At 37.4% G+C, this 25,256-nt stretch overlaps 1 protein-coding gene across 3 annotated transcripts in view; it reads left to right on the top strand.

Annotated features, from left to right (window-relative positions):
• The window catches only part of LOC117399587 (BTB/POZ domain-containing protein KCTD1-like), a 51,897-nt gene that overhangs the window by 5,524 nt on the left and 21,117 nt on the right, over positions 1 to 25,256 (top strand). For 2 of the 3 annotated variants that reach the window (XM_033998872.3, XM_059022101.1), the window contains one exon: positions 17,623 to 17,801. In XM_033998872.3, the coding sequence (XP_033854763.1) occupies positions 17,623 to 17,801 (179 nt within the window). Of the gene's footprint in view, positions 1 to 8,854; positions 10,537 to 17,622; positions 17,802 to 25,256 lie in introns of those variants that run through there. The other variant, XM_033998871.3, reaches the window with a different exon arrangement.

Raw genomic sequence — 25,256 nt, 5'->3', positions numbered from 1 at the left:
TTTGATTACATGATGTTGTAAAATACCAATTATATTTATATAGTTTTTTTTTTAATTTATTTTATTTGTAATTATGGCTCAATCCTAAAATTGTAGGTGATGCAAAACCTTTGGCCATCTCTGTAGCTTACTGGAATCAAGTAATTACCATGTGCCAGACAGTACTCATTTTGAACAATTTTCGACATTTCTTTTTTCATATGGTGCATTGTTTATGATTCACTCTGCATATGTGAAAATCATAAGAATGGAGAATTGCAAAACACAAAATGATTGTGTCAAATCATACAGCGGGTGTCTTCCTCTTAATATGATGAACGTTGCAAAGGTTTTACCATGTAAGCAGTCTGTAGTACAAGCGTTATATCTTTTAAAGCTTTATTTAAAGCAGTGTCTCGTTTCTTGCTATAGTCTGCTGGCACAAACTTTATTCCTAGACTTTAATGTCAGCAGGTATAGAAAGGGCAGCTGATCACATACAGATGAAGAAACACAGCACAGTACCATGCTGAAGCAGTTAATGGGCTGAACAGGAGCAGAGGCATTAAGAAGAAAAGTACTGTGCTAATGAGTGTGTTAATTCACTAAAGACTACTCACTCAAAGGAAAATTGGCACTCGGCTAATGGGACTAGTTTCTCAGCTAAAGCCTTACAGACTTCAGGTGGCTGCATAGTCAAACCAATTGTTATCCTTGGATCACATTTTAGGTTTGTTGTAATTGATTTTAGTTAACCTCATCACTAGCTTTGCTTTAGAGACACTAATATAACACTAACTCCACTACAAAAATTGCAAAGGCATTTTTATTGTTATTGTTTACTTTGTTTCCTGGGGCCTGGTTTTAGGTTCTGAAGTTCGGTGTATCGATGGATGTTTACCTACCATCCTGGAGGTTATTCTCTGCTTAATGAAGCGCAAGTTGGGCTGGGTTGGAACGTCTCTAACTTTATTACAAGAGATATATATTCAGGTCTTTATGGACTGTTTTGAAGTAAATTACACCCGCTTGACAAACCTTGGATAACCATTTGCATTCTTCCACTTAAAATAAACATGGGAAAAGACAAGAAATGTAACTTTTTTTGTTTTGCATAATTTGCTGATCTGGAAATACAGTAGGTCTAAACTCCAATTCATCCAGCTGTAGGGGTGGGGCCAAATGAATAGACACAGGCAGTGCAATATCCCATGTATGTGATTTCCACAAAGAATAGCACATTTGTGAGGCTACATCATATATAGATTTTTAGTTAATGCTGATTCTTTAAAGAGTAAGTAACTTGAAATGACATTTTCTTAGTTTGTTATTCCCCTTACCTTTTTATGATGTTTTTTGCAATCATTGAGTCATTTAATTTTCCTTTTTTTTTTTTTTTTTTTTTTTTTTTTTAAAACAAATCTGTGTTTGGGAGGGTACGTTGACTATGAGTTCAGATGCTGCCTCTCAGTTCTATTTGCCAGCCATAGGCATTTAATGTAAGCCAGATCAGCTGACGTGTCTATATGATGCACAGCTATGTATTGCCAGCAAATCCAAAAGGAAACTTGATACAAAGTACCAGTAAAGTACTTTTTATAAAATACATTTAGGCTGATCTTGCCTATGTTACACATAGCCAAGTCCAAGATCAGTACCAATTAGTTTATATTTAACAAAAAAGCACATGATGGCTGATGCCAGTATTTTTTATTTATTGCGTGCCATCTGTGTCAATAGCATACATCCTTCAAAGCCTTTGATCTGTCTTGGTGTGCTGAAGATATTTTAGTTTTTTGTGCTTTCATTTGTGATTGTACAGATGGTTTTATCTGCAACACTGTATATTTACACACCACTGGTTCCATCTATTATAATGTTACTGAACGGGCTTTGAAGTTTATATATATATAAAAGCACATTACTTACCTTTACTGCCTGTTCCTGGTATAAATGGTTCTCAGAACTTGTTTCCATCTCCTGAGATTAGTCAGGGAACAAATTACCTGGATTCACAAAGCACAATCCTGCACACTTCGCCATGTGTGCTATGTAGATCTTCTTTTGAAGAACAAGCAGTTTATTTTCCCTTACTCCCTGCAGGGCTTCTGTCGTGAAAATGATTATAAAATTAAATTCAAAACTATACATTTATACTGCCCTCTCACAAACTGCATACAAATCAGGAGAGGACGAGAAATCTCAGCACAGGTCTCAACTCCAAGGACAGCTAATTGCTAACCGGGTATCAAAGTGTGAAGCCTATCCCTAACTGTAATTAAAAAGTGTAAACCAACTCACTCCTGGGTGACAACATGCATGACGGCACCTAAAAGGACTGATATTAACTTTTTCATACAGTATTAGGACATTGAATCCTGCGAGTCTAGAATCCTCGCCTTTTTTGTGTGTTTTTTTTTCTCATCGTCAATACTAGATCTTTCGCTATTCCCTATAGCTGTGAATTCCAGCAGTTTGGGGAATAGCTCATGCATTGCCAGTGTGACGTTTCTAGCTTGCACCATGAGATGGTAACCCTCTTGGGGTTTGAGGTAGCAGTTCTGGACTTTTCTTTTTTTTTTTTAGACCAATTTTATAAATGCACCAATTTGTGACAAATTGCGCACATTCAGCTGAGACCACAAAACTCATTTAACTTGTAACCTGATCCAGAAATCAAATTTGGACTAATCCATTGAGAGCTGAAAGGCATGTAAATTATAGGTCTGGAAGATCACAATGATCTAAACCAATGTATTTCACAGCGCTCCAGATATGTTGTGTAAGGGGTATGCGTTGAAAAAATATGAATTACATGTGATATATAAATATAATGTTTAACGAATAGGCATAGCAATTTTGCTGCACGGCTTGAGTTTGCACGTTATCAAGCTTCTTGTGCTTTGTTGGTTCATTGATCAGCTGTGAATGTAGAGAAATGACAGGACAGCTTGTAGCCTGCCTGGGAATATATAGTCCACCTTAGTCTTAGTCGTAGTCCACCTTAACCGTACTTACAAATTTTTGGAAGGTAAATCTATATAACAAATACAATATTCTGTGTTTGGAAAGAGTTGGGATGCTTTATATTGCTCGAGCAAGACGATCAATCAGGAATACAAAATTGTAATTTCTTTAGAAATATATAGTATGTACATACAGGCCTTTTGTATAAGTAGGGATTCTGTTCAGTTTTTATTTATTTAATTTTTCGGTACTTATTTTTAGCTACTTTTCAGTTATGTAAATGTATTATTTATTTATTTTTTTAAGGGTTTTTGCTTTCATAATGTAAAATTTACTTTTCGGTTACTTCTGCAAAATGCTGGGCTGTTTTTTTTTTTCTGTCAAAATATGTATAGTAACTTGAGCTGTACCTTCTTTGCTGTCTTCCACAACAAAATCCTTATGGTCACGGGCACATTCTTCTAGGGCTTTTGTGTGTAGGCATTTTTTTTACATTTCGCCACAATTTGCAATTCTGTTTTAAATCCTCTGTATCTTAACTGTAATGCAGCTTTAAATCACGCAAACAAGCCTCCATTCCTAATTGTAATCTCATTTTAAATCTTTCAAGCAGAGTCTCCAATAGAAAAGTAGGTAGTTGGGATTGGTTTAAAGTATTCAGAAAGAATCAATGATAGATACAAGTCAGGTAGGAGGGACGTTGCCCTGCTTTACTGGGAAAGGTAGTTTTGTTTTTTAAATTGGAAAGGGGTGACGTCAATGTGAATGTATTAACCATTTCCAGTGTTTTTCCAGTGTGTTTTTGTATCAGTGTTTTTATCATTATTCATTGGTTAAAACCGAAAACCTGTTCATTTTTATAAAAGCAGTTTAATAAAGGCTTAATAAGAAGGTAATGCAGGATAATTAAGAGAAAAGTTCCAGATTTTTGTATACCAGCTGAGAGAAAGACTGAGTTAATTGCCCAAACAAAACAGGGCTGATGAAGGAGTGAGCAAATGAGCTGAAACATCCTGGAACATATTTTCTTGGAACACTGAAGATAAGAATAGAGCAAAAACTCTACCAGATGGAGTTGTGCAAATGTTCAGGTCCAGTTGATGCTAGTGGAGCATCTTGGCACAAGCACTGTCATATGAACATTCTAATGTTTCTATGACCTTCCCTGGTGGAGGGGTAGCAGTGTGGAGTAGTGGTTAGGGCTCTGGACTCTTGAGCGGAGGGTCGTGGGTTCAATCACAGCTGGAGGACACTGCTGCTGTACCCTTGAGCAAGGTACTTTACCTAGATTGCTCCAGTAAAAACCAAACTGTATAAATGGGTAATTGTAAGTAAAAATAATGTGATATCTTGTAACAAGTGTAAGTCGCCCTGGATAAGGGCGTCTGCTAAGAAATAAATAATAATAATAATAATAATAATAATAATAATAATAAACAGAATATGAGGGATAATCGTTTGCTTCTTTCAGCCTTAATTTAAGTCATTCATCAACTCTTGGTAAATGCTAACACACAGGTTAGCTAAGTTTGATCCAATGTAATCAGCTCACAGGCCAAGATGTGATATCTGGGAAACCATTGGGGATATAGACATGAAATTTGAAATGTATAAACTTTCTGTGCAGTCATTGTCCATTTTTTCACTTTTATATTCTCAGGCAGTCAAGCTGGAATGATAATATAGTCAGCTATCAATTAACTGAATTGACTTTTCATGTAAACCATGGGCCAAAATGGGCCCATAGACATTTTTGTTTTGGTATAAGAATCTTATCGTATGTTATCGTACTATATGTATCCGAGAGTTAACAGTAATGTAATCGTTCTGCACCACAGACAGGTTAAACAAATAAGCTCTTTGTTATGCATCACAAAACTACAATTTAAATTATTTAGTGATCTGAGGAGTTGAGGTGTAGATAATTAAAATTGACCCATTTAAAGATGAACAAATTGTATGTGTTTGTTTAGACTTGAACTTCCATTGCGTTGCATCATCTGGTCTATGTAAAACTTCCCTGTGTCTGTAGATCTGAAAGTGTTATACATTTACTTACATTTTTACAAATTCATATAGTGTATCACACAATTGTTTTTGAGTTAGACCATTGTATTAAATCTGACGTTATCACAGGAAGCGGTAAGGTGCTAGGCTGTAACGGATTTCAGAGTTTCACCATGTCCTGATGGAGTTCATCAATGCCTTGCAATAACACTGTAGCGTGTCTGGGGGATACAGTGGTGTAAATGAGGTACTGCACGATAATAGAATTAGGGCTTCTGATTTTCGGTTTTAACCGATAAAACCCGATAACACCCCCAAATGCATAAAATAATATTACCGCTGGACAGCCAATAAACACCGGAAAAACTGTGGAAATGGTTAATCAATTCACATTGACTTCACCCTTTAACCATTAAAAAATAAAACCTACTTGTTCTGAATACTTTAAACCTGCCCCAACTACTGAGTGACAGCACATTCCTACATTTCTATTGGGGACTCCGCTTGTGAGATTTAAAACGAGATTACAATCAGGAATGGAGGCTTGTTTGCAGGATTTAAAGCTGTATTACAGTTAAGATCCGGAGGATTTAAAACAGAATTGTGGCAAAATGTAAAAAAATGCCTACACACAAAACCCCCATAAGATTGTGCCCGTGATCATAGAGATTTCGTTGTGGAAGACAGGAAAGGAAAGAAGGTCCAACTTAAGTGTGCAAGTACTGTCGAGTTACTACTATACATATTTTGACAGAAAAAAAACTCAGTCAAGCATTTGGAAAGTAACCGAAAACACTAATTTCATACAGTATATCAAAATCAAAAGCCCCCCCAAAAAACAATAATAGCTAAAAATATGCACCGAAAAACAGAAGCCCTAAATATAATACTGTACACCATCTCTGGCCCTTGAGATCTAATCCAGTTCAGGTCTTTACTCCATGCAGGTTCTAATGTGGGCAGCAGTGTGGAGTAGTGGTTAGGGCTCTGGACTCTTGACCGGAGGGTCATGGGTTCAATCCCAGGTGGGGGACACTGCTGCTGTACCCTTGAGCAAGGTACTTTACCTAGATTGCTCCAGTAAAAACCCAACTGTGTAAATGGGTAATTGTATCTAAAAATAATGTGATATCTTGTAACAATTGTCGCCCTGGATAAGGGCGTCTGCTAAGAAATAAATAAATAAATAATAATAATAATAATAATAATAATAATAATAATAATAATAATAATGTGGTTAATTGAAGTTGATAAAAGGCAATTAACTAATTTAGGACCTAGTTGGAATAAAGACCAGGACTGGAATTGATCTCAAGGACCAGAGTTGAATACCAATGCTGTACACCAAGACTGTAACTAGCTCATACAAAGTGCCTATTTTATTTGTACAGTGGTTAACATGTGGGCCAGTAAGCACAAGGTAGTTTGTGCCCATCTCTGCCTGTTTGTATCTGGTTACCTCACCCTGTCCTTTCTCATATCTGATGAGACGACTGTCGCCCACCGGAATGCTCCAGTACTAAATTCTGGTTTTCATCCACTACAAACAAACACAGGTTGCATTGTAATGTACTATATGAACATAATTTCGATATTTTATTTAAAATCATGCAATCTAAGAAACTACTAAATGGTAGGCTATCTCAAAAGTACCGGAAACTACAATAGTAGTCCAGTATTTCATGTTAGATTTTGAAATGCCACATTTTTCAATTTTTGGAAAACTACAAAGTGATGTGTAATTTCAATATGTCAACATAACATTATTAATTTTATAGGGCGAGATGCAAAGCTTTTGGCCATAGCTGTAATGCACCCTATATAATCTAAATCTATATGAAATGAGGGATCAGTTTAGCAAAGAAACATACAATACGTTGCTGACAGCAAGAAAAAAATTGCTCTGCTTCGATTTGAGCGATATTGTCCCACCCTGATCTATCGAACACCATATGAAAGCAATGGCATCGATACAGGCGGCAAAATGCCTCGGTCGCTACGCCGCGCGACGCCTGTCTGTCCCGGGACAGTGTTACCATGTAAGAACTATATGTGTGTGTTTTTCTTGTTTTATTATTATTCCAGTCCACTACTGGTGAAATATTGTGTCCAAAACCTCTTCCTCTATATATATATATATATATATATATATATATATAATGTGTGTGTGTGTGTGTGTTTGCTTCAGATTAATCCACAGTTCACAAAGTAGTCTGTGACAACACAGCTTGGTGCTTGTTTTTAAGGTTACGATTGTAAGTCGTCGTGGATAAGAGCGTCTGCTAAGAAATAAATAATAATAATAATAATAATAAGGTTAAATAGAATCTAAGCACTTTTTTATGGTAGTGCCTGGGCTGATCTATAGTATCAAAAAATCCCATTATTTTAAAATGGAATTGCTGCATCCTTCAAGCTCAGAAGTCATTAAGGAGACTCTGGCCCATAGAAAAAGTAACCGGGGGGGGGGGGGGGGGGGGTTCTGCACAATGATAAAGGTAGCCCAGGGAGGAATGTATTGTTCAATTGAGGTCACCAGTACCCAGTGGGACGTTTCTATAGTCTGCTGATTTAAGGATGAACTGTTAGATTTATGATGCTGAATTAAAATTCAGATGATGCACAGATATACAGTACTGTGTTTTTTTTTTTTCATTGCCATTATTATAATAAATTATTTCAAAAACGTGTTTGGTGCTGATGAATGAAATCAATTTCTATAAAAAATAATGTAAAGATTAAAAGGCTTAAGAGGTTCAGTATGGCTATTTTGTGAATTGTCCAATTCCTTACAGAATAAATGGTACATGTTAAGGTTATTGTGTTTAATTATGTTTTTGATTGTATTAATTTGAGGTCATTCCACTAAGTAAATGTGACCTGGGACTCTTGGCTGTGAACAGATTATTGTAGAATGGATTGTTCATATTTTACATATAGCAGCCTAAGAATACAAACATGTTGATGTTCTGCTAAAAAGCCTCTCAGTTTTGTGCCAGTCCGCTGCTACTGTACTGCCCGGTCAGCAGGTTTATCACTCGCACATAGAATTTCGGGTTTTGTTATATTGTTATGCTTAGTCATTTACATGCGGGATCACGGTGTAATTAATGTCTTATCAGATGATTACTTATTTTTGTACTATTTACACACTTTTGTCTGGTTGGCAAACACATAACCCTCCCCTCTCCCTCGGTGTGTGGGAGGTTCACCTAACTCAGACGCCTCGTCGTTGATCGTCCTTTTGAAGCTTTGTTTTAAATAATGTTGATGTAAAATCTACATAGCCCAATGTACTGTTATTTTAGAACAGTAGAATTGCCGCATAATTTGGTAGTTATTCGTGATATCAGATACAGCAACAGACTTTTGTCCTTGCACGAATATTTTAGAAACAGAAAACTTCGGGTTATCCCTTTGTTTTAGAATGAATGGGCTGCAGTGAAAGATATCTTCAAAAGATAAATGCGACAGCCTCGATCCCTGATTATTCTGCTTTCTGGTTGGCGAATGGGCACGCTTTGATTATAATTTGTATTCTGTGTTTCTTTTCACCCTGGAGTCAAGTCGCAGAGCGGTACAGAACTTAACCCTTTGATTGGATTTGCCTGGTACACAAACATAAGGTCTGTCTAATGTTTTAAACAAGTTCAGTATGAGCCTGAATATAAATATTTTAGACCAGACCAATTTCTTTTGTGTTCTGATTTGAGTATACACGTTTTTACACGTGTAAAACGAGTAAGCCTTTACATATGTCTGCCTGAACTTGAAATGCATCGTTCTGTCTTCAAAACATATTACTTATCTGTGGAGAATTACCGTATATTTATTGTAAAATCTGCCTGTTTTGTCTGCATGAAACGAGAGGTCTCTGCACCTTTAAGAGGCTGTCTGCCTGTAGCTGAAGGTCACTAAAAAACAAAGGCTCTCAGCGCTGCGGTCCAATATAGCGCATGCGCCCTGCCCGAGGACTGACAGAGAGACTGCAATATGGCGAGAATGCCTGGCAGCGGAGATAGCTATGCAGGCACAGAGAGGACAGAAAATGACCAAAATAGTTACCTGGTGAGGAGCGATGATGATGAGGATGATGAGATCCAGGAAATACAGATAACCGGGGACGAGGAGGAGGAAGAAGAATTAGAGGATATCGGACTGGAATGGGAAGCAGAGAGTGAGGACCATGAGAACTGTTGTGTTATGGAAACGGAAGCGGTCCTTATGCAGAGTACAGACCAGGGGAGTGAGTTGTACTCGGAGGCGGACGCATTTCACATCTCTGGACTGGACTCGTACCTGGAATCAGACCTGCAGCGCTCAGACCGATCCAGGCTCAGCGAAAACACTCGTTTAGCCACCAGGTATGCAGTAAGGATCTTCCGGGAATACCTTACTGAGAAATCACAAAGTCCCGACTTTGAGAATATGGACAAGGAAGCGCTGTGCAAGGTGCTGAGGTCTTTCTATGCAGAGGCACGCTCAAAAAGTGGGCAGCTGTATAGCAAGTCTTCTCTGATCAGCATTAGGAGCTCTTTGAACAGGTACCTGAATGAGCCGCCTTACTGTCGCACGTTGGATCTTACTAAAGATCCAGAGCTCAGAAGTGCTAACCTGACACTGGCAGCGGTGATCCGAAAGCTTGAAGAGCAAGGCGCAGGTCCTGTTGTGCAGAAGCAAGCAATCACCCGGGCTGACTTAAGAAAACTGTACACCTCCAGTGTGTTTAACACAAACACGCCTTTCGGCTTGCTCAACAAAGTGTGGTTTGAGACATGCATGTATTTCTGCACCAGAGGCAGAGAGAATCAGAGAGAGTTAGAAGAGGACTCTTTCGGCTTGGCAATAGATGAGGATGGAAGAAAGTTTGTGTACTTTAAAGCACTCGGGCCATACCATAAATCCAGGTCGGCGTCTTGGAGTAAAAAAAGAACAGACTCTGATGAGGATAACTTACCTCGCATGTACGAAACTGGAACGGAGTTCTGCCCTTATGCCAGTTTTGTGAAATACATTTCCAAGCGGAACCCTCTTTGCAAGGCTTTCTTTCAGAGGCCGAGGGATCATTGCAGTGAGAGCGACGTTACTTGGTATGAAAACAAAGCGATTGGGAAAAACCTGCTGGGTACCAGGATGCAGATGTTATCCAGGGCTGCAAAGCTGTCAAAGACTTATACCAACCACTGTATCGGCGCTGTGTCTATCGCAACTCTAAACAGCATAGCTGGCATTGGGACAAAGTTATCGCCCAGTCAAATTGCTCCGGAGACGGTCAATGGGACCCAATATCATTTCCAACTGGTGGCCCCGTTTGTGCAGCAGGTTGAAGATGGTAACATGTTAATTAAACCATCGGCAGCTACCAAGCGAACACCGTATGAGCCCGGCTACCTCGCTGAAGTGACAGGTGGGTCCTCTCCGAAAAGGATGTGTATGCGCCGTGCTGAGCAGCACGTGGACACGCCTGTTGTGATTTCAGCAAAAGCTGACCCACAACTTGCTCCTGCTCCTGCGGTTGCTGTTGCCCCCGAGTCCAATGGACACACTGGGACCCCTTCGCCAGCCATTGTACTACCTGTGCAGGTAAAGTTTGTCCAATCACCTATCGTGGAGGCTTTTCAAAGTTAAATGTCATATTTGCTGTTATTAAAATGATAAAATGCAGCAAGTTTCATCTAAGCTACAGCGTACTTTTTATTTAGTATTGATTTGTACGTACAATGATTTTTACCAGTTTTTTTTTCTTTTGTGTATTTCACAAAAAGTTCGTCCTTAAATGTAAAGCATTCAATCATATATATATATATATATATATATATATATATATATATATATATATATATATATATATGTAGAATTTCAGTTTTTCTACAAGTTAGTAAGTGCAATTTAATTCATGTGCTCGTTTTTAGTACAATACGTTTTTACACTACAGTAAGCTTTATATATAATATATATAATATATATATATATATATATATATATATATATATATATATATATTATACGTACTTAGTCTTTCCTATTATACCAACATTTATTTATTTAGTATTTATTAATTTGGCCAACGCCTACCAGTGTTACATTTTTAGTTTACAGCAAGTGCAAATAATACTACTAAAATACAACAGGAACTAGGATGCCAATAAATATGCTAATAAATATCACAGAACAACAGAGACAACTTATATATATATATATATATATATAAAATGTGCTCTTAAGCCTCTGCACAAAATGATGTCCCTTATACTGGCTAGGGACTTCTTTGTGCACAGTAAAAGGTAACGTTATAAGGCCTGTGTGTTATTGGCTACTAACAATTAGTAAGAGTTACTTTCCCCCTGGCCACCAACAGTTTGTATGGAATAGGTTTACATGTGAATACTGTGGAGGTGGCATGCTGGGCTACATTCCCATGATGACGGTGAGGATGTCCTGTTTGTTACTGGCATATTTTGTTTTAATTTGGTTATTACATCAAATGTATTATTTTCATGTACAAAAATCATGTATTTGGCTGTCGCATTTGCAAGATGTATGCTAAACTACTTTGGTTTCTGGAAATCAAACAAGCGTTGTTAATTTCAAGATATCCTAAACTGCAGCTTTGGTGGAACAAGCTATATGGGCCAAGTTCAACTATCCTTTTAGTTGGGTATAACCATTCATGCAACAAAGAGTAAATGTAGAATAACATTTATCTGTATTGAATTATTTTGATGTGAAATTAAAAGAAAAAAAAAATCCTTTAAAATAAAAGAGACCGTGGTCAGGTAAGAGAAACTATCCTACATAGCTCTATAAAGTCAATTGGAAACCTCAGAATGTTCATCTGCCAATCAGGAAGCACTATGAATGATGAACGTGGTTAACTGTTATTCGGGGGGTTGTCTGGTCTCTCTAGTCGTGCGAATGTCTTGAGATACTTTGGAGTTATACAAGGCACGTGGCAAAATAAATGTTAAAAGCTCTTTTAAATAATCAAAGATTGTTCAACGTGGAGGTGTATTTAGAGATTGCACTCCTTACCCCCTAGAAAGATAGAAAATATGGTTTTTAGTCAGATGGGTGGGGTATGCAGTTATTGATTTGTTAGTGTATATCACAATTGAATGGCCAAAGAGATATACATGTTATTTCTACTGATGTCGGTTTGTATTTTTTATTAGTTTTATTGATTAATTAATGTTTAGTTAATATTGGGACCCAATACTATTAAATGCAGTATTTACAGTACACACTTTTATGATTTTAGCTGAGTTTTAATCAACTGGTTAGGAGGGGAAAAAGAATTGGGATGAGCAATCAGGTTTTATTCAGTGTTAAGGGTCTGAGCCAGCCAGGTTTGGAAACAATCCTGTGTATTGAATAAAAAAATGATCTCCGTGGAGTAAAATATCCATGCCTCCAGTGGGTTTTAAGTTGGCTATAAACTATTTATTTTAATGCATGTGGTGTAAATGCATTTTATCTAGAATTGGTTCTTGGCATAGTTTACACATATAATGCATAGAGACTGCTTCTTAGTATACAGTATATTTGTTTTTTACATTTATTATTTTTTTACAACAGAAATAAAATTGTCAATGTACATTTAATATGCAGTCTTTTGGTATCCAAGTCTGAGAAATGAAGGTGGCTCACATACACTGTATACACTGGACTGTAGGTCTCTGTTTACCCTGTTCCACAAGTAAAAATAAAACACTTATTGCTTCTTGCTGCATGTGTTTGCAGTTTCATTACACAGACCTGTGTTGGTTAAATGCTGTATTAGTGTACTGTAGTTTGGCTGGCACTGTTCTGGTTGTGTGGATGGATGTGTGTTCGACAGTTTGTCGCAGCAGCAGCTGGGGGCTCAGGCATTAATCGTGTAAGTGACATGGCAACAGTGCATGACATGGTCTAGCTGTAAACCAGTGCTGGCGATGCCTGCTGTCGTCGAGAGAGAGAAAAAAAAGGCAAGGGTTTGGGAAAGTCCACCATTGCACCACACGCTTTGTGTTCTAGTCGAGCCCATTGAGAGGCTGCCCCCATAAGCCAGCTAGCTTCCTGCATTGTTTCAGTAACTTCTAACCACTTGTCCGATTGCTATTCAACTCGGTAATGCCATTATTTAGCTGATTATCAGGTTCTGGGGATACAGAGGTGTGTGTGTTGAGGAAAGAGCCAGCCTAGTACTGCTCTGCTTTAAATTACGATGTATATACCTTACAAAGACAGAACACTAATATACACACTAACCCCTTCTGTGCTAAGGCCCTGGTAATTCCCTGTGGTAGAGGCATTTTGTGAATTTGTGACTCCTGTTTTACATCAAAATTACTCTATTTTCCTTTTCAGATACCCCTGGCAAACCATAAATTGTTTTTTTTTGTCAGACTTTGAAGTTTCTATTGGTGCCAGATTTTTTGTTTATTTTGTCACGTAACCACAAAATCCATCTATTGTAAAAAAAAAATTTAAATTGCTTTTTCATAAAATGTATTATGTTCTGGTAGCGGCTCAGGTTCAATGTCCATCGGCTCCTCTTCCTCACTGGAGGAAGAGTCACTCGGCACATATTCTCTAGCAGAGTCATCGGGCACAACATTTCCCTCTGTGTCAGACTCCATTAGGAGGTCAGTAACAGCCTCTGCAGTAAGCCGCCTTCTTGCCATTTTACTGACCAAAACCTTCACTACCTAACAAATATTTCAATATATATGTATATATGTGTGTGTGTATATATATATATATATAATATATATATATATATATATATATATATATATATATATATATATATATATATATATATATATATATATTGTAACACAGCAGGGAGGGGGTTAAAGCCTCCCTGCCAAGGTAATTGTTTTATTGTTTGTTTAATTATCACCGGCACCTGGCAATGATTGGAAAGTAGAGCCAGGTGCAGAGTATAAAAAAGAAGCAGTCAGTCTGCTCTAGGCTGCTGAGGAGAAGGAGGCAGAAGGGGTGCTCTGCTTCCAAGCAGTCAAGAAAGGTTACAGGAAAAGTGTAAGTTGAAAGAACAGAGTGTTTGTGTAGCAGGTAAACGGCTTAGCCGCCCTGCCTTATAGTTGAGGTTCCTGTGTGTTTAGTTAGTGCTCAATGAGAGCTAGGTTTTGTTTTGTTTGTTTATTTTGTTTTGTAATAAAAGTGCACGAAAGTGCTTCAATGTGCAGTTCTGTGTCTGGGTCTGTGTTTTTAAAGGGCAAACAAGCTGATAAGAGAGAAGCTCTGTTACAATATATATATATATATATATATATATATATATATATATATATATATATATATATATATATTATACACACAATATATATTATATGGAGCAAATGAAAAATAAAATCAATATATAACCTAATATATATAAATCAGTACTAATCAATAAAATACACCCCAAAATGTAGAACAGGAAAAAAAATCAGAGGTAATAAAATCTGTCAAATATATAATTTCACAGTATAATTGGAAAAAGCCAAGTCGTTTTCAAATTTGCAGTACAGTATATATTTACTTTTTTTCTCTAAATGGAGCAAAAGAAAAATAAATAGAAACCAAGAAGTCCAATCAAATATTTTTATGATATGGAGAAAAGAGAACAGTAAAAAAGAAAAAAAGGCAAGAGAGAAGAAAAGAAAGTAACAAGGAATAAATCAGATGAAGGAAAGGTTGTCAATTATAAAATATTTTGGGGACGATAGAAAAATGAAATTTGATCCAATATAAAATTATAAAGTAAGAAAGATGAATAAAGGAATTACTAAAAAATAAAATGCAATATTCGAAAAATATGTAAAATAATTAAATCGTATTCTCAAACTGACTAGCCCAACAGTTTTTGTTTAACATCAACTAAACTAGACACAACTGGGCAGACACATGGCAAATTGCATTTAATAGAGAAAAGTGTAAGATATTGCACGCAGGCAATACAAATGTGTATTATAAATATCATATTGGAGATACTGAAATTGAAGAAGGAATCTATGAAAAATACCTAGGAGTTTATGTTGACACAGAAATGTCTTCATCTAGACAATGTGGGGAAGCTAGAAAAAAGGCCAACAAGACGCTCGGATATATTGTGAAATGTGTTGAATTTAAATCAAGGGAAGTAATGTTAAAACTTTACAATGCATCAGTAAGACCTCATCTAGAATGTTGTGTTCAGTACTGGTCACCTCGTTACAAAAAGGATATTGTGGTGATCTGAATCAAGCATTCAAAATTCTAAAAGGTATTGACAATGTCGACCTAGGGGACTTTTTCGACCTGAAAAAAGAAACAAGGACCAGGGGTCACAAATGGAGATTAGATTAAAGGGGCTTTCAGAACAGAAAATAGGAGGCACTTTTTTTACACTGAAAATTGTGAGGGTCTGGAACCAACTCCCCAGTAATGTTGTTGAAGCTGACACCCTGGGATCCTTCAAGAAGCTGCTTGATGAGACTGTGGGATCAATAACCTACTAACAACCAAACAAGCAAGATGGGCTGAATGGCCTTCTCTCGTTTGTAAACTTTCTTATGTTCTTAAGTCTGAGATACAAGGTTTCACATACAGTAACTATATACAAAAAACACATTGTTCCTAATGTTCATTTTTACCCAATGATCGCTGAATTCACGCAATTGGGCAGAAAAAAAACAACACATTGAAAAGAAAATGAAAGTTACACAGATTATTTTAAATTCATTCACGATGTTTCATAGTACAAGCCAGAGAGCCACCACTTGCAACTGCCGGTGAAATACAGTGAAATTAAAGCCAACGACTGAATATGTTATGTAATAACTCCTCAGTGAGCGACCCCCGAGTGAAAAAATGTCAAACAACCTTTTTTTTTTTTTTTTTTTTTTAATCCGGACGTAGCAGGTACATCCTGAAGCACAGAAGAGGTTAATGCAGCTCTGTAAATCACAGCTGTTGATTTTCTCGCATGCAATAATCCCTCTGTGTGGGAGTGACAGCAATTGGGGAAACTAAAAGTATCTCTCGCTGCATGGATTCATAGAAATAAACTTTAATACAATATGTTCACATACAAACGAAATGACATATATTAAGTGTTTGCAGTATTTCCCTGTGTGCCTGGTCTTTAGGACACATGGTATGAAGGTTTTGAGTTTATTATCTACTATGGCTTAAGCACTAGTGTCAATTAGAAAAAATAAATAAAGAAACCGTTGGTCTTTGGTAGCAATTCCATCCTGAAATAAAACCCTGTTTCAATGTTCATTTAGACTATGTGCAGACAGGCTTGACATTTATTGTGCCTGCAGGTCGGTGTTTAGATCCCTCTGGTTCAGTGACCTCCTTTTTGCCCTTTCCCAGTCACTGCTTTGTCCCTAGCCAGGGATCACTGCCAGACACACGCCATTAACAACCCAGCCTCCGACACGAAGCGCTGCTCTTCATGTATTATTGACCGTTTTATAAGGAATGCAAGGGAAGACTGAAAGTATCAAGACAGGCAGCCCTTACAAGGTGAGGAGTATTATGAACGGTGGATAGCTCTCTTATCTGAGTCTGAGAATCATGGTTTTAATTTTTGGATAATATCTGAAAATGCTTGGTCTAAAGCCCAGCATGCACTTGGAAACATTTTTTCAGAATTTGTGAGGACTCTTTTAAGCAACATGTGATCATTCCTCTGGACAAGGGAGTGGATCCTGAATCGCGAGGAGAGAGGAGTGGACCATTCTCTTTTAAATGAGCCAAGCTTAAGTTATCACAATTTTGTTTGTATGGATCCAGACACTTGAGGAGCTGCTATACCCCAAAATGACACTAGAATGCGTCGGCATACATATTAATAAAACAATTGATTGTAGCAGGATTCCAAACCATGCCATCTTCATTGTTTCTGGATACACAACGAAACATTTTGTCTGGAAACCGGTTTCCTCGTGTATGGTGTGCTTAACCCCCAAAGGTGATGTGTGAGGACACCATTCTCAGATGTTCCCAGTAGATCTCCAAGGTGATATGAAGGATGATTGGATTGCTGAGTGTGTGTTCCATAGGGGCTACTATTAAATAGTCATCATTGAGTGGTTCTTATTGATATTACTCAAATATTACATTTTGTATATATTGTAAACTTTTTTTAATGTATATAATTCTGTGTTTTGGGTGCTTTGATCTTGGGCTAGAAGCTTTCGGTTTAGTTACCAGCCATAGACATTAGTAACTGAAGTGTCTTATGTAGATCAAGTTTCCTTTTGTGTTACTGGTAATAGGTGTCCAGTGGATGGCAATGGTGCATATCAACATAAAGATACTTGGACTGATTTATCATGTGTTACTTGCAGTACGTTTATGGCTGAACTGTAGAAAATTATCAGAATATGACCATGTTATCCCTAACCTGTCTGTTGTTCTGTTAAATGGAAGGTATTTTTGCTGTTCTGTCTGTGGCTTGAGTCTGTTTTTAATTTTGTTACATTTGTTTTTGTTTTTAGTATTACCTTTCATAGTCTTCCTCTGGGCCTGGTTGGGATAGTGACCCCCCTTCTTTTATTCAGCTTGTGGTGTGTTGTGATATGCCTTCATGATTCTGGCAGTGATGTTGTATGTTAGGTTACTAGTGAATATGGAATATTAAACATACATACTTTACATTTAGTTTTATTCCAGTTTTCAATTTCTTTTTAGGATAACCGAGCCAATATGTCCAGACCCATGATAACCAGGTCTCCTGCATCTCCTTTGAGCAACCAGGGTATCCCAACATCTGCACAGCTCACCAAGTCCAATGCTCCAGTTCATATTGACGTGGGCGGCCACATGTACACCAGCAGCCTGGCAACACTCACCAAGTACCCAGAGTCCAGGTAAGCACGCTGTCTTCCACACGAGAAATTGAAGTGGCTTTAAAGCTTAGTAATGTCATGGATAACCAGTACTGGTCACTGAAGCCAACTGTTAATCCACTGGTCAAGTGCAGGCCATGTAGCCACCATGTACTGTGTGCCTATCCACATAGTACCTGCATTGACAGTATTCTGCAGACCTAGTCTGTTAAGTAAGTGTGGTCTACTGTTTTAAACGTGCATGACAACCTTAGGAGTTTGTGAAGTTAATACTGTTTACTGGGCAGGGAGCCATGACCAGCAAACTTGTGTCCAAAACCTAATTCATCAATTCACTACAGCTAACCAGTAAATGTAGTGCTTAGAGAAGGCAGGGGAAGATGACACTACAACCTACAACCTCCCTCAGGCCTGACCTGAATATCTCTTACCATTCAGTACTGGCCTGCTTTAAAGCAGAGACATGGCAATCCCCTTTTTAAATGCTTATTTGGCCTCCTAAGCTGTGACACACATACCCTTCCACTGTTTCAGTATTAGCAGGCATGTATCTGGTTCATAGAATTGCAAGTGTGTCAAAGAGGTTTTAATGTATACAAGATTTGCCTTCTCCTGAAGTTACGTGCACAGAAGGCCTAACTATGGAAGAATGCAGTGAACAGATGGCAGACTGTTTTAATATTAAAACAGAAAATAATTCTGGGACATTGAAGTGCTAGTAGAACAAATACAAGTCAATTAATTGAAGAATTCTAGTTGAAACTTTTGCCATTTAATTAATTTAGTTTCTTTTAGTTTTTTGACATTTAGCACCAAGTGTTTTATAGTTATGGGTGAACATTTGTTTTGAACAACATCCTGCACCTACAGTGCCTTGCGAAAGTATTCGGCCCCCTTGAACTTTGCGACCTTTTGCCACATTTCAGGCTTCAAACATAAAGATATGAAACTGTAATTTTTTGTGAAGAATCAACAACAAGTGGGACACAATCATGAAGTGGAACGAAATTTATTGGATATTTCAAACTTTTTTAACAAATAAAAAACTGAAAAATTGGGCGTGCAAAATTATTCAGCCCCTTTACTTTCAGTGCAGCAAACTCTCTCCAGAAGTTCAGTGAGGATCTCTGAATGATCCAATGTTGACCTAAATGACTAATGATGATAAATAGAATCCACCTGTGTGTAATCAAGTCTCCGTATAAATGCACCTGCACTGTGATAGTCTCAGAGGTCCGTTTAAAGCGCAGAGAGCATCATGAAGAACAAGGAACACACCAGGCAGGTCCGAGATACTGTTGTGGAGAAGTTTAAAGCCGGATTTGGATACAAAAAGATTTCCCAAGCTTTAAACATCCCAAGGAGCACTGTGCAAGCGATAATATTGAAATGGAAGGAGTATCAGACCACTGCAAATATACCAAGACCTGGCCGTCCCTCTAAACTTTCAGCTCATACAAGGAGAAGACTGATCAGAGATGCAGCCAAGAGGCCCATGATCACTCTGGATGAACTGCAGAGATCTACAGCTGAGGTGGGAGACTCTGTCCATAGGACAACAATCAGTCGTATACTGCACAAATCTGGCCTTTATGGAAGAGTGGCAAGAAGAAAGCCATTTCTTAAAGATATCCATAAAAAGTGTCGTTTACAGTTTGCCACAAGCCACCTGGGAGACACACCAAACATGTGGAAGAAGGTGCTCTGGTCAGATGAAACCAAAATCGAACTTTTTGGCAACAATGCAAAACGTTATGTTTGGCGTAAAAGCAACACAGCTCATCACCCTGAACACACCATCCCCACTGTCAAACATGGTGGTGGCAGCATCATGGTTTGGGCCTGCTTTTCTTCAGCAGGGACAGGGAAGATGGTTAAAATTGATGGGAAGATGGATGGAGCCAAATACAGGACCATTCTGGAAGAAAACCTGATGGAGTCTGCAAAAGACCTGAGACTGGGACGGAGATTTGTCTTCCAACAAGACAATGATCCAAAACATAAAGCAAAATCTACAATGGAATGGTTCACAAATAAACATATCCAGGTGTTAGAATGGCCAAGTCAAAGTCCAGACCTGAATCCAATCGAGAATCTGTGGAAAGAACTGAAAACTGCTGTTCACAAATGCTCTCCATCCAACCTCACTGAGCTCGAGCTGTTTTGCAAGGAGGAATGGGCAAAAATTTCAGTCTCTCGATGTGCAAAACTGATAGAGACATACCCCAAGCGACTTACAGCTGTAATCGCAGCAAAAGGTGGCGCTACAAAGTATTAACTTAAGGGGGCTGAATAATTTTGCACGCCCAATTTTTCAGTTTTTTATTTGTTAAAAAAGTTTGAAATATCCAATAAATTTCGTTCCACTTCATGATTGTGTCCCACTTGTTGATTCTTCACAAAAAATTACAGTTTCATATCTTTATGTTTGAAGCCTGAAATGTGGCAAAAGGTCGCAAAGTTCAAGGGGGCCGAATACTTTCGCAAGGCACTGTATATTGGCTGCAAAAAAGTTTTTTTTGCAGACATTTGTCTTAAATGTGCTAAAGTGTAAAGGCATGAAGAACCAAAATCTGCACTGGCTTGAAAAGCAATGCATTATTGATAGAACACCTTTTGATTAAAAAGAAAAAAGTGCCATTTCAATATACACCTTGCTTCAAACCACATGAAGGAATGGCCAAGTTGTTAGAGCCGGGCACAGAGTTTCCTGGTTTTTACTGCTGACAAATATTGTGACTCCAGGGCAAGTATAGGATGTGATCCCTTCATTTGCCTGATTTGCAATTCAGTTTTTTAAATGGGTAGAAACTGGATACCTTTAGAACATGAGATGTCCCAGTAGATCAACAAATATACACACCACAAAACGGTTTCACAAGTACAGAGATTTGAGCACAGAGAAAGAAAAAACACATTACAAACTAGGTTTGTAGGCTTTATAATTGTTGGAGGTACTCTTTCTGTAAATTGCCAGTAATGTTAAAAAATTGTGGAATGTAAAATGATATGTTAAAGTAGACGTTCTTTTGGATAACATGCCATGTCTTAAAGCCTATGTACAATCACAATGTACTGATATACCCCAAAAAACTGTCTGTTGTGGACATGAGGCAAATTATCATCATTACCTGTCTAGCTATGATGTTTTCTCATTGTAAAATCATCTGAGTATAAAGGCGGCATCTTGTTGCATCCAACTAGTGCTTACTGTGTGAAGGAGCTGGACACCTTCAGTGATCTGTCATCTCCTTTCACTTGAGTTCTTGTTGTATGTGTTTAATAAAAGAATAGCAGTCAGGTTTGCTGTCTGACGGCTCTTTGTTCCCTGCCTCTTGTCATTTCATTTCTCAGTTGACTCTGGTTGCATATGTAGCTGCATTGATCCTGTATGCAGTCTCAAACTGTTGTTGGAAACAGCATTGTTTGATAGGCAGCTAGAATAATAGGTAATGGCTGCAGTTCAATAAGAGGACCATGTAGAGCCAACAGTAGGTTTGACACCAAAATGTATATGTGAGTAGGGTGTCTATTATTTATTATTATTATTATAGCAGTTTGGGCGAGAGGACCACAAAGCAAAGCTGTTCAAAATGATTTCTAGACTAGTTTAACATATTATACATCACGCAAACAACTTGGTTTATAATATTATAATATTCTTTTGGTCTACTTATGGTTGCATGAAATAAAGCCAGCACAACTGTCTTAATTTGCACCATGACATGAAGCATAAAAATCAGTCCATTATCTTTACCAGACAGCATGCAAATGTTTTGGTGTCATAGTCCTGATACTGCAGGTGAACAAAATAAAGTGCATATAAAATATATATATATATATATATATATATATATATATATATATATATATATATATATATATATATCTCTATATATATATCTAATATATATATATATATATATATATATAGATATATATATATATCTATATATATATATATATATATATATAATCTATATGAATATAAAATCAGTGGTGGGTTGAACACAGGATTTTCATGTTCGGAATATTTGCTCATAATTTAAGTATTCATTTGGATATTCGTTCGTTTTTCATAAAGTAATAAAAGCCATTATATTGCTCTGAATGCAGCAGAGACATCATACTGTGTGTGTGCCTTTAATTTACAGCAAGTCCTTACAATGTGTTACACATTAAAATAAAAAAATATCCCAGGAGTAAAGAATAAGTTTTGTAGTACTTATTTTACCCCAGTGAATTAACTACAAAACAAAGGATGCCAAATAGCATTTCAAGTTAAACGCTGTTTTGTTTATTCACAAAATAAATAGTCCATAACGTTGACACAGCTTTTTTTTTCATTCCTTGCCATTGCCGTTTCTTCACAGTAAACTTGTTTTCATAAAGTAATAACATGAGGTTTATTTGTGCCTTTTTGTAGCTGAACAAACATACGACAACTGAAATGTAACTTTTAAACACTTCAAATAAAACAAACGTGGAAATGGCATTGTAAAGTGAAGGGGAAAAACTCACCGTTTTGGTTCTCGTTTATTACATTCCACATAACAAAGTCACAACAAACTATATATAGTATATACAGTCTATATAAAAATCACTATACAACATTTTCAGGAAGTTGGGTACTGTTTAAGCGAGACATTTCAGTCCCATGAGTTTCTGGCTCGCTGTAAAGCAGCACAACTCATTTTTTGTCCCAGATGGCCTTCTATATATATATATATATATATATATATATATATATATATATATATATATATATATATATATATATATATATATATATAATATATATATACATACATATACACAGTACTGTGCAAAAGTTTTAGGCAGGTGTGAAAAAATGCTGTAAAGTAAGAATGCTTTCAAAAATAGACATGTTAATAGTTTATATTTATCAATTAACAAAATGCAAAGTGAGTGAACAGAAGAAAAATCTACATCAAATCAATATTTGGTGTGACCACCCTTTGCCTTCAAAACAGCATCAATTCTTCTAGGTACACTTGCACACAGTTTTTGAAGGAACTCGGCAGGTAGGTTGGCCCAAACATCTTGGAGAACTGACCACAGTTCTTCTGTGGATTTAGGCAGCCTCAGTTGCTTCTCTCTCTTCATGTAATCCCAGACAGACTCGATGATGTTAAGATCAGGGCTCTGCGGGGGCCATACCATCACTTCCAGGACTCCTTGTTCTTCTTTACGCTGAAGATAGTTCTTAATGACTTTCGCTGTATGTTTGGGGTCATTGTCATGCTGCAGAATAAATTTGGGGCCAGTCAGATGCCTCCCTGATGGTATTGCATGATGGATAAGTATCTGCCTGTACTTCTCAGCATTGAGGAGACCATTAATTCTGACCAAATCCCCAACTCCATTTGCAGAAATGCAGCCCCAAACTTGCAAGGAACCTCCTCCATGCTTCACTGTTGCCTGCAGACACTCATTTGTGTACCACTCTCCAGCCCTTTGGCGAAACAACCTGCCTTCTGCTACAGCCAAATATTTCAAATTTTGACTCATCAATCCAGAGCACCTGCTGCCATTTTTCTGCACCCCAGTTCCTGTGTTTTCGTGCATAGTTGAGTCGCTTGGCCTTGTTTCCACGTCGGAGGTATGGCTTTTTGGCCGCAAGTCTTCCATGAAGGCCACTTCTGACCAGACTTCTCCGGACAGTAGATGGGTGTACCAGGGTCCCACTGTTTTCTGCCAATTCTGAGCTGATGGCACTGCTGGACATCTTCCGATTGAGAAGGGAACTAAGCATGATGTGTCTTTCATCTGCTGCAGTAAGTTTCCTTGGCCGACCACTGCGTCTATGATCCTCAACGTTGCCTGTTTCTTTGTGCTTCTTCAAAAGAGCTTGGACAGCACATCTGGAAACCCCTGTCTGCCTTGAAATTTCTGCCTGGGAGAGACCTTGCTGATGCAGTATAACTACCTTGTGTCTTGTTGCTGTGCTCAGTCTTGCCATGGTGTATGACTTTTGACAGTAACCTGTCTTCAGCAACCTCACCTTGTTAGCTGAGTTTGGCTGTTCCTCACCCAGTTTTATTCCTCCTACACAGCTGTTTCTGTTTCAGTTAATGATTGTGTTTCAACCTACATATTGAATTGATGATCACTAGCACCTGTTTGGTATAATTGTTTAATCATACACCTGACTATATGCCTACAAAATCCCTGACTTTGTGCAAGTGTACCTAGAAGAATTGATGCTGTTTTGAAGGCAAAGTGTGGTCACACCAAATATGGATTTGATTTAGATTTTTCTTCTGTTCACTCACTTTGCATTTAGTTAATTGATAAATATAATCTATTAACATGTCTATTTTTGAAAGCATTCTTACTTTACAGCATTTTTTCACACCTGCCTAAAACTTTTGCACATTACTGTATATATATATGTATATATTTATATATATATGTATATATATATAATGTGTGTGTATATATATATATATATATATATATATATATATATATATATATGTATGTGTGTGTGTGTATATGTATGTGTGTGTATATATATATATATATATATATATATATATATATATATATATATATATATATATATATATATATATATATATATATATATATATATATGTATGTGTATATGTGTATATGTGTATATGGTGTATATGTGGTTTGCAGAAGTATTCACCCCCCTGCAAAGTTTTCACATTTTGTTGGCACCTGAGCGTACTCCACGGTGCTTTCAAATTAAACTTTACATGTAGAATCTACACAAACTACTTCACATTGATAAAGTTTAAAAAATGCATATAGAATATAAATAAGTAAGATTTACAGAGAAAAACAGATTAATCTCAGTTGCATAAGTATTCAACCCCTTTGCTACTGCAGCCCTAAATCAGCTCAGGTGCAAATGATTTGTTTGAAAGGTCACAAAATTAGTGAAATGGTTTCATCCTGTGTGTACTCAAAGTGGTTTAACTTGTAGACAATTTCCCTCGGGTATATAAAGACTTTCAAGCTGCAACTCACATAGTGATCCAACAAAGCAACCAGAAGACCAAGGAGTTTTCGAAACAAGTCAGGGATAAAGTGGTAGAGAGCCACAGAGCAGGAGAAGGGTACAAGAAAATTTCAAAGGGGCTGATTATCCCTCTCAGCACAGTGAAGTCCATCATTAAGAAGTGGAAGATGCATCGTACCACCCAGACACTACCCAGATCAGGTCACCCCCAAAGTGAGCAGCCAGGCAAGCAGGAAACTTGTTCGGGATGTCACTCTGAAGCCAACAATGACCTTGAGAGATCTGCAAAGATCTGTGTCTGAGATGGGAGTCAGTTTTCACACATCAACAATAAGCTGGCCTGTGTGGATTGGTGGCAAGAAAGAAGTCATTACTCAAAAAGCCTCATCTTAAAGCATGTATGGTTTGCGAAAAACCATGTACATGATACTTCAGACATGTGAAAATAGGTTTTGTGGTCA

Source organism: Acipenser ruthenus, chromosome 4 (assembly GCF_902713425.1).
Source record: "Acipenser ruthenus chromosome 4, fAciRut3.2 maternal haplotype, whole genome shotgun sequence".
In the NCBI taxonomy this organism is placed as follows: domain Eukaryota; kingdom Metazoa; phylum Chordata; class Actinopteri; order Acipenseriformes; family Acipenseridae; genus Acipenser; species Acipenser ruthenus.
This window is presented reverse-complemented; position numbering and strand designations above follow the sequence as displayed.